This window comes from Camelus ferus, chromosome 18, assembly GCF_009834535.1.
Source record: "Camelus ferus isolate YT-003-E chromosome 18, BCGSAC_Cfer_1.0, whole genome shotgun sequence".
Taxonomy (NCBI): domain Eukaryota; kingdom Metazoa; phylum Chordata; class Mammalia; order Artiodactyla; family Camelidae; genus Camelus; species Camelus ferus.
Genome location: NC_045713.1, coordinates 31,708,159 through 31,719,963, shown reverse-complemented (window position 1 = coordinate 31,719,963; position 11,805 = coordinate 31,708,159). Strand labels below are relative to the sequence as shown.

Below are 11,805 nucleotides of genomic sequence, written 5' to 3'. Positions count from 1 at the left end.
AACCCCAGACATCATATTTCAGTTTTGTAAATATATATGCGAAAGATAAGAACTCTTAAAAGAGAGCCACATTGCAATTGTCACACCTAAAAGAAAACCCTAACTATTCAACATCCAGCGACCACATCACTCCAATTGTCCTATCACTTTTTAAATAGTTTGAATCTGGATCCAAAGAGAGTCCCTGCACTGCAATTGGTGGATGTGTCTGTAAAGCCCTTCAGCCTCTTGGCCCGCCGCTTGTCTGGGAGAGGGGCGAGGGAGAGCGCGTTTTGTCTTGCGCGCTTCGGGACTGTGACCCCCGCGGCGCTCGGAGCCCGGGTGTCCCCTCCGCAGGTGCCACCGCAGGGAGGTGGGAGCCGTTCCCACCGCCCGCCCGCCCGCCGGACTCAGAGCAGCAGAGCCGGGCACCGCAGGTGAGGTGCGGGCAGCCGGGGAGGAGGACCCGGCGGGGCCAGGCGCACGGGGCGCGGGCGGGCGGGAGCAGCTGGTGGCGCTGGGGTCGCCTGGAGGCCGGGGGTTGGTGGTTGGAGAGGGGGGTCGCCGCGGGGCCTCCCCAGGGAAGAGGCACAAGGTGGAGTGGGGCAGCTGGTGACAGAGAATGGAGGATCGGCGAAGGTTTTTAAGGGCTCATGGGCCGGGGGTGTCCATGGGGTGGACGGGGGAGGAGGTGATGAAATTTCCAAGAAAGGGATCCGAACCCACTGAATGACAGTAATAAGAACAACAGTGGTGACAACTTTGTAAGGATGTCAGCAGCAAAAATAACAGTGTCAGGACTCATAACAGCTCCTGTTCATCGAATTTACATGTGCCGGTGCTGGGCTCAGTGTTTACATATTCTACATATAAGGAAAGCTCTTTATACATTTTACGTGTTTTATCTCATAGCTGTTGTGAGGAAGAAATGGGAATATACAGGTAGAGCAAATAGCACCAGCTATGCATAGGATAAATCGATGAACTATACAAATGTTTGCAGCCTGTGTGAAGGAGGGGCCATGGCCGTCCCTCATGGTGCAGGAGAGGAAATGCAGGTGGTGCAGGTGGAGGAACTTGTTCAGGCGCTTGCAGCCAGTAGGGGTGCTTTAAATTAAACCCGGGGCTTCAATCCCTAACGTTGCCCTGACCACCTAGAGTTTTAGGTTCAGGGCTGCGGAGCAGAGGCTAGAGAGCAGAGCTGGTAAGTGTGTGGAGTCATTTATCTCTGCGTTTGTGATCCACCTAATAGCTGTGTGACCTTGGGCAGGTCACTTGACCTTTTAGAACCTGTTTCCTAGTCTGTGAAAAAGAAATAATGGTAATGCTTGCCTCAAAGATTCTGCAAGGACTGAGCAGGGCAATGCGTGTAGCGGGCATGTGCTTTGTTCTCTCCCATTCAACGGTTGCTACTGCCTCGGGCCCCCCTCTCTGCCATTTGCTTGCTCTGAGACCTCTGCATGTCCACTGAACTCATCTGTGACACTTAAGGGAAGTAGACCTTCAGGGCCGGTGGATCGGGTGAGTAAATGAAATGATCCAGTAGATGGAAGATGCTCAGTGAGACCAGTGTCCTCCTCTCTGAGTCTCCCCCTTTCGTCACGGAATCCCAAGGCTTCCATTTTGCTCTTCTGAGATGAAAAGAGAGGAAGGGGGATGACTGTTCAGGGTCGCTCACTATCAGGGGCAGAGCCGGAACCAGTGCTCAGGCCTCCATGCGTCTGTTCCAGAAAGCACCCATTCCCTGAGTTCTACAGCACTTGTGAGCCGGGCTGTTCCAACACCATGGTTTGAAATGAAATCCAAACCCAGATCAGTCAGCCTGGTATTCTACAAACCAGACAAGTTAGCCCAGTTTGCATTAATAGTAATGAAAATGGTCTTGTGTTTTTTGTTTTTTTTGTAAAAAATCTCCAAGTTAGTATCTATACACCCGTATCCATATGTATGTATCCATAATACAGACTTTTAATAGAGCTGCTTTGCAGACAGTAAAACTCCATGTAATTGTGAATTGTTGGTGTATGTCTGGCATGGCAATGCCCCAGCATCTTTGCAAGTTTCATAGAAGATGCTATGTTTCTCATCCTTTGGGTGACCAAATCGGTATCCTGGTTTGCCTGCAACTTTCCAGGTTTTAAAGCTGAACCCCTCAGTCCCAGAAACTGGGATGACTGGTCTCTCTGCTCATCCAAAAGCGTGAAGTTTTTCAGAAAAACATATTCATTTCAAGATTGTGGTTATTGTTGCTGTTTTCATTCTAAGTTTCTTCAAAGTAATCCTTGCCTGCCTAATTTTCGCCCATCTGCAGGGAGAAGGCCTTTCGGTGAGGAAGGGGTGGGGTGCATGGAGAAAGCTATCCACCGCCAGATCGCCTTTGCCACAGCTCAGCCCTTTCAATCCTCTTGGCCAGTCTCCTGGAAGAGAGTGACCCGAAGGGCTTTTAATTAAAACCAAATCCCATCCTGGCAATTTCATTGGAACGAAGACTTTGTGGGCAGCAGAAAGCGGGGCATCTGTTTCAGTAATTGTAAACCTCTCGTAGAGTTAATAGGGATGCTGCAGCGACAGGCACAAGAAGCCTCATTGTCTGGGAAACTGGAGAGTTGTGAATGAGACCAATGCCCCAGGGCAGCTGACCAAAGGGAAAGGAGGAAAAAGGGCCAGAAGTTCCCCAAAGCCCCAAAGCCAGTGAGCGTTATTATGAGAGCTGACCGCACCAGCCTGCCGGGGTAGGACTGATGGAGCAGAACGCGTCTACAAAGTGCTTTGGGATCACGTTCGCTCGAAATCTGTTAGAATGCGCCACTTTTGGTGTCTGGAGGTTTCAAAAGTTTCATTGGTTTTTGCCCTTGGGCAGTGAAATGAGCAAAGTACAACTCTTTTCAAGGCTGGTTGTGAAAGTCCCCTGGGAGATAAAGAATCCGTTTGCACGACAAGCCAGACAATACCAGGGAACTCTGTATTAAGAGGATGCTGGGGCACCCAGAAGGGAATCTCAAGAAACCCACGGCCTGCATTATGGGGTCCCTTCAAGTTTCTGTTAAGAGGGTGGCATCCTGTAACTGGGGTGTGGGCGGCCTGGGAGTCAGGGGAGGCAAAGCGCAATCCCCAGTCTTCCCCTGACATGACCCAGGAGCAGCGCTTAAGTGTTCCTCCCCTCTCTGCCCGTGACCTCCAGGACACCATCCACACCTGCTTTCCTCCCAGCTCTCTGGCCACCCCTCTCAGCCCCTTTTCCTGGTTCCTCCTCATCTCTCCACCCTCTTTTATGAAAAACACCGCCTCTGTTGTTTTGCTTTTTCTTTTTAAAAGTCAGTTGTGTGGAAAATTTCAAGCCCATGTAAAGGCAGACACTTGAATATAATGGACCTCGTGTACCTGTCACCCAGCTTCGGTGGTCAACTTGTTTCATCCATGTCTATTTTCTCCCCTTAGATTATTATGAAGCCATCTCAGACATCTCATTTCTTCTGTAAATATAAAAGAATGGAGTTCTAAAAGCAGGCTTGGCACACTTTTTCAGTAAAGGAGCAGAGAGTAAATATTTTCGCTTGGTGGACCACACTTCCTTAGTCACAACTTCCCAGCTCTGCCGTTGTAGCATGGAAACAGCCACAGACGATACTTAAATGAATGGAATGGCCGTATTCCAATAAAACTATATTTATGGACACTAACATTTAAATTTCATATGCAAAATTTTCATGTGTCAAGAAATATTGTTCTTTTGATTTTTAAAAACTGTTAAAAAGTGTAAAAAACCATGTTTAGCTCATGAGCCACACAAAACCAGGCAGCCTTTGAATTTGGCCCTTGGGTTGTCGATTGCTAGCACCCTTGGAGAGGTCATTGAGAGGATGTGACCGCTGATTGACCCTCAAGCTGGACTTGGGGATCAGAGGCTCCTTACCCGCTCCTTACCCACTTCCCTGTCCTTGGAACGTACACTCTGCCCACCAGTCCCACAGTGGGAGCCCTTTTCAAGGATGCAGCCTTGAAAAGGCTGTGTTAGCCAACCTGGAAGCCCTCTGAATCTCCTACTGTTGGGACTTTATGGAGGCTTCCTCACATAGACATAATTAGTTATTTTCCATTTTCAGCCCCTCTGTTCTCCGGGAGATGGGGGGAGGGCTGAAGATTCTAAGTTTCTAATCATGACTTCGTCTCTCTGGTGACCAGTCTCCCTTTAGGAGCCCCCCGAGAGCTGCCTCAATAGAACCAAAAATGCTCCTAGTGCTCCTATTATTTAGGAAATTATAAGGATTTTAGGAGCCGTGTGCCAGGAACTGGGGACAGAACTTAATATATATATTTTCTCTTATCTCAGATTTTCCCTTCTCTCAGGGATGTCAGTCTTGTGCTATCCATTGACCAATGTCTGAAAACCTTTGTTTCATATATTTTGTTTGTTTTCTATTGTTTAAGGCAGGAGAGTTTATCTACTGCCGATTACTCCATTGCAGCTGGAAGCAGAAGTCCAACTCATTCCTTATTTACTGGTGAGTGATAGTCCATTGAATGGATATTCCATATTTGTTTAATCTTGCATCTATAGTTGAACATTTGCATTGTTTCCAACTTTTGGCTAATATGAATGAAACTGTGCAAATCTTTGTATGGAAATGTATTTTAATTTCTCTTGGGTAAATACCTAGGGATAGAATTCCTGGATCATAGTGTATACTTAACTTCATAAGACACTGCCAAACAGTATTCCAAAGGGGCTGTATCAGCAGATGTAAGAGTTCATGTTGCTCCACATCATTGTCAACACTTGGTATTGTCAGTCTTGTAAACTTTTAGCCATTCTGGTGCGTATGTCGTGGTATATCTCATATGGGCTTAATGTACATGTTCCTGATAACTAATAATGTTGATAATCTTTTATGTACTATTGGTCATTTGCTTTTATTTTTTTAATGAAGTTTAAGTTTATATGTTTTTCCCATTGGCTTGTTTATCTTATACTTACTGAATTGTAAGAGTTCTTTTTATATTATAGATATAAGTCCCTTGTCAGATATGACAGAGTCCATGCTTTTAACCGCCCGCCTTTGCTGGATTGAGGGGAATGGGTGGCGGATATAAGAATATAAGCAGGCTATTGTAGATTGAGGAGAGAGATAATTGTGTCTTAGACTAGCATACGTTTTTAGATGGAGCAAAGGAATTTAAAATTTAAGAAAAACCCTCAAGTGATTCTGAGTCTATCTGTTCCTCCCTTTTGTCTTCTGAATGTTCTTAAATATACTTAAAATGTACAAACCTGAATCACTTCTGTGCTTGAATTATCCACAGGAGAATGTCTCAGGAACCTAGGACACACTCTCTTTTGCTGTTCCTCTTTCTGAGCCATGGAGTGGCAAGTCATAGAATTCAGGATTCCCAGCAGGGTAAGTCCTGGGGGAGGAATCATCTGTCATGGTTTCCACACATCTTAGGGAATGGAGTGGGGTTAGATCAACTTAGGTATGTGTTGCCGTAAAGAGTTTTAGGATGTGTGCCTGCCTGTGTGCGTGTGTACCCATGTATATGTAGAATTTTCAGGATTATTCTAAAAGGATTTCCCAAACCAAGGTTTTCTCACACTGGTACATACAGGCACAAATATCATTAAAATTTACTAAAATTATTTCCTTCATGAATGGCCTTTCTGTGGGGGGGGGGATCTTTTCTTAAGCCATATTTGTATTTTTATTCTATTGATACATTTAATGGCTTTGTTGCAGATTTGCATCCACTGTTGAAAAAAATGGCGGTGAGTATTGCATTTTCTTTTAAACAACATCCCCTCTGCTCCAACTGCCAACTTTTGGCTGCTATACTTGGTGTAATCTCTTTGCCTTTCAGGAAGAAATAATAGATGGAAGCTACCTGAATGGTAATGTCCCCACTGTCCCTCCCTTGTTGCTTCTAAGAATTTCAAGCAGAATGCACATATGATCCCTCTGGAATGATTCCTTTTTAAGTTGTCTTTTCATTTTATTTCCATTGTAGCATTGCTGGATCTCATACAGTTTCAAAGGTAACCCACCCTAAAGGGGAGGGGAAGGGATGGCATAGATTAAAAAAAAAAAAAAGTTCCTAATGGAAGTCTCTTAATCATAAGAAGTAATATGTACTCATTATGAAAAATATCACCCAAAGCACAAGTGTTTTAAAATAGATACGTTTGTTCCACAAAATTTTAGCGCTCTCTGCTCTAGTACAAGAGCTAACATTTACTGAGTACTTACTACATAGCAGGTACCATTCTCTTATTTTTAGTTATTTATTTTTAGTGGAGGTACCGAGGATTGAACCCAGGACCTTGTGCGTGCTAAGCACATGCTCCACCACTGAGCTGTACCCTCCCCACATAGATACTATTCTAAGTGCTTTGTGCATAGAAACACATGTGATCCTCACATGGTCCTCGTGTTATCACACTAGAGAGAAGAAGGAAACAGAAGCCTGGGGAGGTGAATTAAGGTCACACGGCTGGGAAGTGGTGGAGCCCAGAGTGTGTATCCAGCAGCCTGGCTCCAGGGCTCACTGTCGCTCTATACGCTGCATACAGGCTGGCGTTAGATGCTGAGGATCTGGGGCACGGCACTAGACAGTGTTGTGGAAAGACAAATATTAACAGATAATTCGAATAGAACAAGGACTATGAAGGAGAAATAGGAGCCTTGAAGCCCCACTGACAGGAGCGCTCAATTATTAAATTGAAAGACCCCCATAAACACTCTTCTCTCCAGGGTAACTCCAGTTGATAGTTTTGGATATATTCTTTCAGGCTAAAATTTTTATCTATCTATTTATTTATAACAGAAATGGGATTATAGAAGGCCTAATTGTTTAAGGCAGGAGGATTTATCTGGAGCCAATTACTCCATCACAGCTAGACGCAAAAGTCCAACTCATTCCTTTTTCCTTGGTGAGCGGCGTTCCATCGAATGGACAGAGCATCTGTTTAACCTCTCACCTGTTGTTGGACGTTTGAGTTGCTTCCAATTTTTGGCTGTTCTGAGGGGAAAATGTGCATTTTCTATGTGTTGGGCACTGTTGTAAGCACTTTACCCGTGTGAAGAAATTTAATTCTCACAATTGTTAGCTGTGCTGCATAGAAAGGGAAACCAAGGCACAGGAACATTCAGTTAACTGCCTCAGGCCACACAGTCAAGTGGTGGTGGAGCCAGGTCTCAAGTCCCGGCTTTGAGCCCACACTCTTGACTCTGCTATTCTGGCCTCTTACGGTTAAAAAAACAGCATCTGTTTTTTAAACTCAGTAGAGTAAGGAAGCCTTTCCAAGTCAACCTGGATTGATTGCAGTTAATCTGAGAGGATTGTTGTGGGAATTAGACTGTAGGTTACAGCTCCGAAAGCGATCATTGTCTTTGAGACGATGGTGTTCAGGCAGACTCCTCGAGTTGGAAACTCCCCCACACTGTGCAAGGCAATAAATCTCCTGCCCTCAAGCACAGACTTCTTAGCATCCTGCCCGTTCCCACTACCTTCTTTGAACTTCGGTCCCCTGAGCACTCAGCTAGTCGGGGAACCACTCACCATCGGGGACCCTGTCATCACAACCTTCTTCTGTCTGTCTTCCGCTGAAGCTCCCATGTGTGGACGGCAGACCTTTCCCACAGAGTCCTGGCCTATCTGAACTCACGGAATGTTCCCTTCACCATCCTCAGCCTGCAGGTGTGTATCTGAGACCCAAGCCTATGTTCTCCTCTCAGTGCACAGGGATTGCAAAGCCAGGGGCCAGGTAAGATGGAGAAGTGGGCTGGGTAGAGAGCTAGTCTTCACTTCCACAAAGAAACATGTTCTGTCCAGTTTTTCTTGCAACAGGATACAAGCTCTTTGGTCTGTCTTTCATTTTCCCACCTTGGATGGAGATGTGGTATATCAGGGTACAGGCTGAGCTGCTGTAACAAAGAGGCCCCAAATTACAGCAGCTTAAACAATTTAGTTTATTTTTATCTCATGTAATAGTCCAGAGCCAGGTGGGAGACCCAGAGAGTTAGTTAGTGGCAGCTGCATTTCAAAAGGCCATCGAGGGGCCCTGGTTCCTTCTATCCTGTTGCTTTGTCATCGTCTAGGGACGTCGTGCACATAGCTGAGACAGCACGGCCATTCTCCAACCCAGGGGAGGGCGCGGTGGGAAAGGGGAAGTGAAGGGCGAGCAGCTTCTCTTGAAGGCTGTGACCTGCAAGTTGCACATTTCCTCCTGTTCGTGTTTCGTTGGTTCGCAGTCCACAGTCACGGACTTTCCGAGAGGCCATGTACCTGGCTAAAACCTGGGAGATTCTATTGCTAAAAGGAATTACAGGAGAGTGGATTTTGGGGTATAATTATCAGTCTGTCAATCATGGGCCCCCCCAAATATTGCTCTTTCTTCCCTTTGAACTCTACTGTAAGAAAAAAACTAGCACAAGCATGTAAATAGATGGCAATGGCTATTTGCCATAGGGAGCAACAAGGCATGGTGGGGACTGCGGCAAACTGGGCAGCACGTGCCTCATCAGCATGCTTATCAGCTCCAAGTGCTATGTTGTGCCTTTACCAAGATGCTGTGAATAGCACAGAAAGCGGAGAGAATATTCTTTCAGAATTCAAAGATCATTATCTAATGCAGCAAAGAAATCATGTCAATGATGAGTGAAGTTCTGACATATATCTCTGTTATTTCAGTTTTTATTTACTTTATAATGAAAATGAAAGTGTCAGCCAACACTCAGGCTGAGAACTGCACTCAGATTGCTGATTGTTAACCATTTACCAGGACACCCACTAGCTGGAGGTGGCTGTTGGCCTCACGGCATCTGCCTTCTTTGTCCTGTTCATCGGTCTGTGCAGCTTAGAAAGAAGTGAGGCTTGCTCCTTCTCTCCCGAGCTGTGGGGTTTCTCATGAAATGTGTATATTTTAACCTGATCAGAAGCTATACTACCTCTCTTTTTATTTGCATATCTATTTATTTAGTCAATATCTACTTATCCAGCCTCTATTCTCTGCTAGGCACAGTTCTAGACACTGGAGACTCAGAAGAGCAAGGCAGGTACCCACGTGGACCATTCATTCTAGGGGGAGAGACACTGAGTAAACAACTGTTCAACTCAGGACAGAGAATAATGGTTGGCACTTACTGACCACCTGCTATGAGCTAGGCGCCGTTGAGAACACCTTACACACTCATTTACTACTCACGACCCAGAATTCATCCTTACTTACCAAGTGAGTTTGATTGTTGTTCTTATCTTTCAGCTGAGAAAACTGAGGCCCAGAGGTAGTGTTGTCCATTTAGCAAGTGTAAATACAGGATGCCCAGTTAAATTTGACTTGCAGATGAACAATGAATACTTTTTTTTTAGTGTAAGTATGTTCCACGCAATATTTGAGATGTACTTATGCTAAAAATTATCCATTGTTTATCAGCAATTCAAATTTAACTGGGCATCCTGTGTTCTATCTAGCAATCCTAGTTAAGGAACTTGTCTTAGCCTGCACAGCTAGTTAGTGTCAAGGCGGGGATTTGCACATGGATTGTCTGGCTCTAGAGCTCACCTTTTGTCCACAATGTCATGCTATTCTGCCTTTCTCGAGCACCTCTATTTAAGGAAGGTTTAGAAAAAGATCCCCCCAGAAGCAGAGGAAATCTCTCCTAGGAGAGGCTGCTGGCCTCTGCTCCTCACCCTGGAGCAGATGCCACGAGTTCTAGCTGCCTAAATTTTGGTCCTGTGCTGGTGGTCTGGGGCATGGGAGGGGGTTTTTAAGCCGTGTCCTTCTGAGTGTAGTAAACTTTCTGGATAGAGCCCAGCTGCTTAGGACTTAAAACCTCAATCACCTGCAAGGATTATTACAAGGAAGGGGATGTGTGCTCAGTGGTGCCATGTCTTTGTGTTTTCCAAGAGAAGTTGGAAATCTGGATTTTTGGGAGGAATCCCCTGAATTATAAATGTTGACAGCGAATAAAAAACTCTGGAGCCAACTCAACCAAACAGGTGTGAAGGCTGCCAGCTTGCGGTCTCCACGGGGAATTGCTTGGCTGGGCTGCTGGCCGTGGTGCTGACCACGTGCTCCTGTCCTCACTGACTCTCCCAACATTCCATATCCAGGCAGCCATGGAAAATCACCTGAAGCAGCGTTTGTACGAGCCCCAGAAGCTGCTGGAGGACCTGAGGCAAACAGATGCTCAGCAATTCCACACCGCCATGAAGTGCCTGTTAGAAGACAAGAAGGACCGCATGGTAAGGCAGTCTTGGCTTCCCGGGAGTAGGGGGAGGAGTCCAGGGCCAGTTGGTGTTTGTTGAGTTGAATGGAATTGAGCCTGACTTCCTTATCTCTTCCTCCCTCCTTCGTCCTCTGCAAAGTCCCTGGGAGTTTTGGGACTTAGGTTTTCTCTCCTACTTTCTCCAAAGTTCAGTTGAACAGCCTTATTCTGTGCGTATCAAGAAATGAGGGATGCTGAGGAGCTCCAATAGTTTGGTTTGCTAAACATCCATAAGTGATTATTGTGCACCAGAGATGCAAGACTGCCCCTGCCCTCAGGGAGCTTATGGTCCAGAGGAGGCAGAAAGCAGAAACAGGAAATTTCCACAAAATGAGGTTGATGATGTAAGAACAGAGTAAGGCCTCTAAGACCCGGAGAACCCTTTGAACCCATGCAGTTGAACCATTTAAATACTTTAATAATCACAGACTTATTTTAATGTCTGTTATTAAAATACACATGAAATCTGTGAGCTTGGTGGAGACGTAATGTTTCCTTTTGAAATGGATTTGTTTTAAGAAGGGTCAGTTTAAAGTAAAAACATGAACTAAATAATCATAAAGGCAATGCAAAAATATGGCAAAAATGAGGATGATGGTCTATGAAAATGATACTGATTAATGTTTATTGAGGGTTTATTATGTGTCAGGTATTATCCTAAGGGAATAATCAGCAAGTGGTTTCTGTAAAGGGCCCAACAGCAAATATTTGAGGCTTTGCAGGCCATACGATCTCTCACAGCTACTCTACTCGGCCGTTGTAATGTCAAAGCAGCCATAGATGACTGGGAAATGAAAGAGTGTGGATGTGTTCCAATAAAACTTTATTCACAAAAACAGGCAGTGGGCCATATTTGGCCTGTGGGTTAGATTTGCCAACTGTCCTAGGGGTTTAACATGCCAGGAAATATCGGATTGTCTCCAGGACCTTCTGAAATAAGGATAATTAGAATCTTACCATTTCAACGTTCAGATGAGGAAACAGGCTTGGAGAGGCTGAGTGCGTAACCTTGGGTTACACAGCTTGGAAGTGGCAAACCTGAGGGGGGAACCTAGGGGGGACCAGCTGTGAGCCCTCTGGCATCGCCCATGGGCTCCTTCTCAGAATAATGTTAAAATCTATTAAAATGAAATACAAAAGATGACAAAAGAAGCTGATTCTATTGGAAGACATTTATCAAAATACATAAGACCAAGTTGGGGTACAGTAATTTCTCTGTTTCTGTAACACATCCAATAACAAAATTTAGCTTCTGTAATTCTGAGGAAGTGTTGAGTGTGATTTCAAGACATTTGCAACAACCGTAGTATGTTATGAAAGTGTGTGATTTCTGGTGGCGACACATCAAAGGTTCTTCTGCCACCTGGCCAGCTTGCTGCCTACGTACGTTCATCCCTGAAGGAGATGCTGGGGGGCAGCTCCACAGCAGTGGGAAGGAGGATGCAGCTTCTCCCCAGTGCTCACAGATGCTCTAATGCTATTCATTGAGCCCCTAAGTTACACTCTTAGCCCCTGCACTGTTGAGCCCCGACCGGAAATGGCTGAAGTCAGGAAACACTTGGTCATG

The 11,805-nt window shown here is 45.4% G+C and overlaps 1 protein-coding gene across 2 annotated transcripts in view; it reads left to right on the top strand.

Moving 5' to 3' along the window:
• Nucleotides 1-5,284: 5,284 nt before the first annotated feature.
• OTOA (otoancorin) overlaps nucleotides 5,285-11,805 on the top strand; it is a 47,516-nt gene continuing 40,995 nt past the window's right edge. For both annotated transcript variants that reach the window (XM_006193123.2, XM_006193122.2), the window contains exons 1-6: nucleotides 5,285-5,375; nucleotides 5,712-5,740; nucleotides 5,833-5,863; nucleotides 5,980-6,007; nucleotides 7,581-7,668; nucleotides 10,084-10,215. In XM_006193123.2, the coding sequence (XP_006193185.1) occupies nucleotides 5,285-5,375; nucleotides 5,712-5,740; nucleotides 5,833-5,863; nucleotides 5,980-6,007; nucleotides 7,581-7,668; nucleotides 10,084-10,215 (399 nt within the window). The remainder of the gene's footprint in view (nucleotides 5,376-5,711; nucleotides 5,741-5,832; nucleotides 5,864-5,979; nucleotides 6,008-7,580; nucleotides 7,669-10,083; nucleotides 10,216-11,805) is intronic.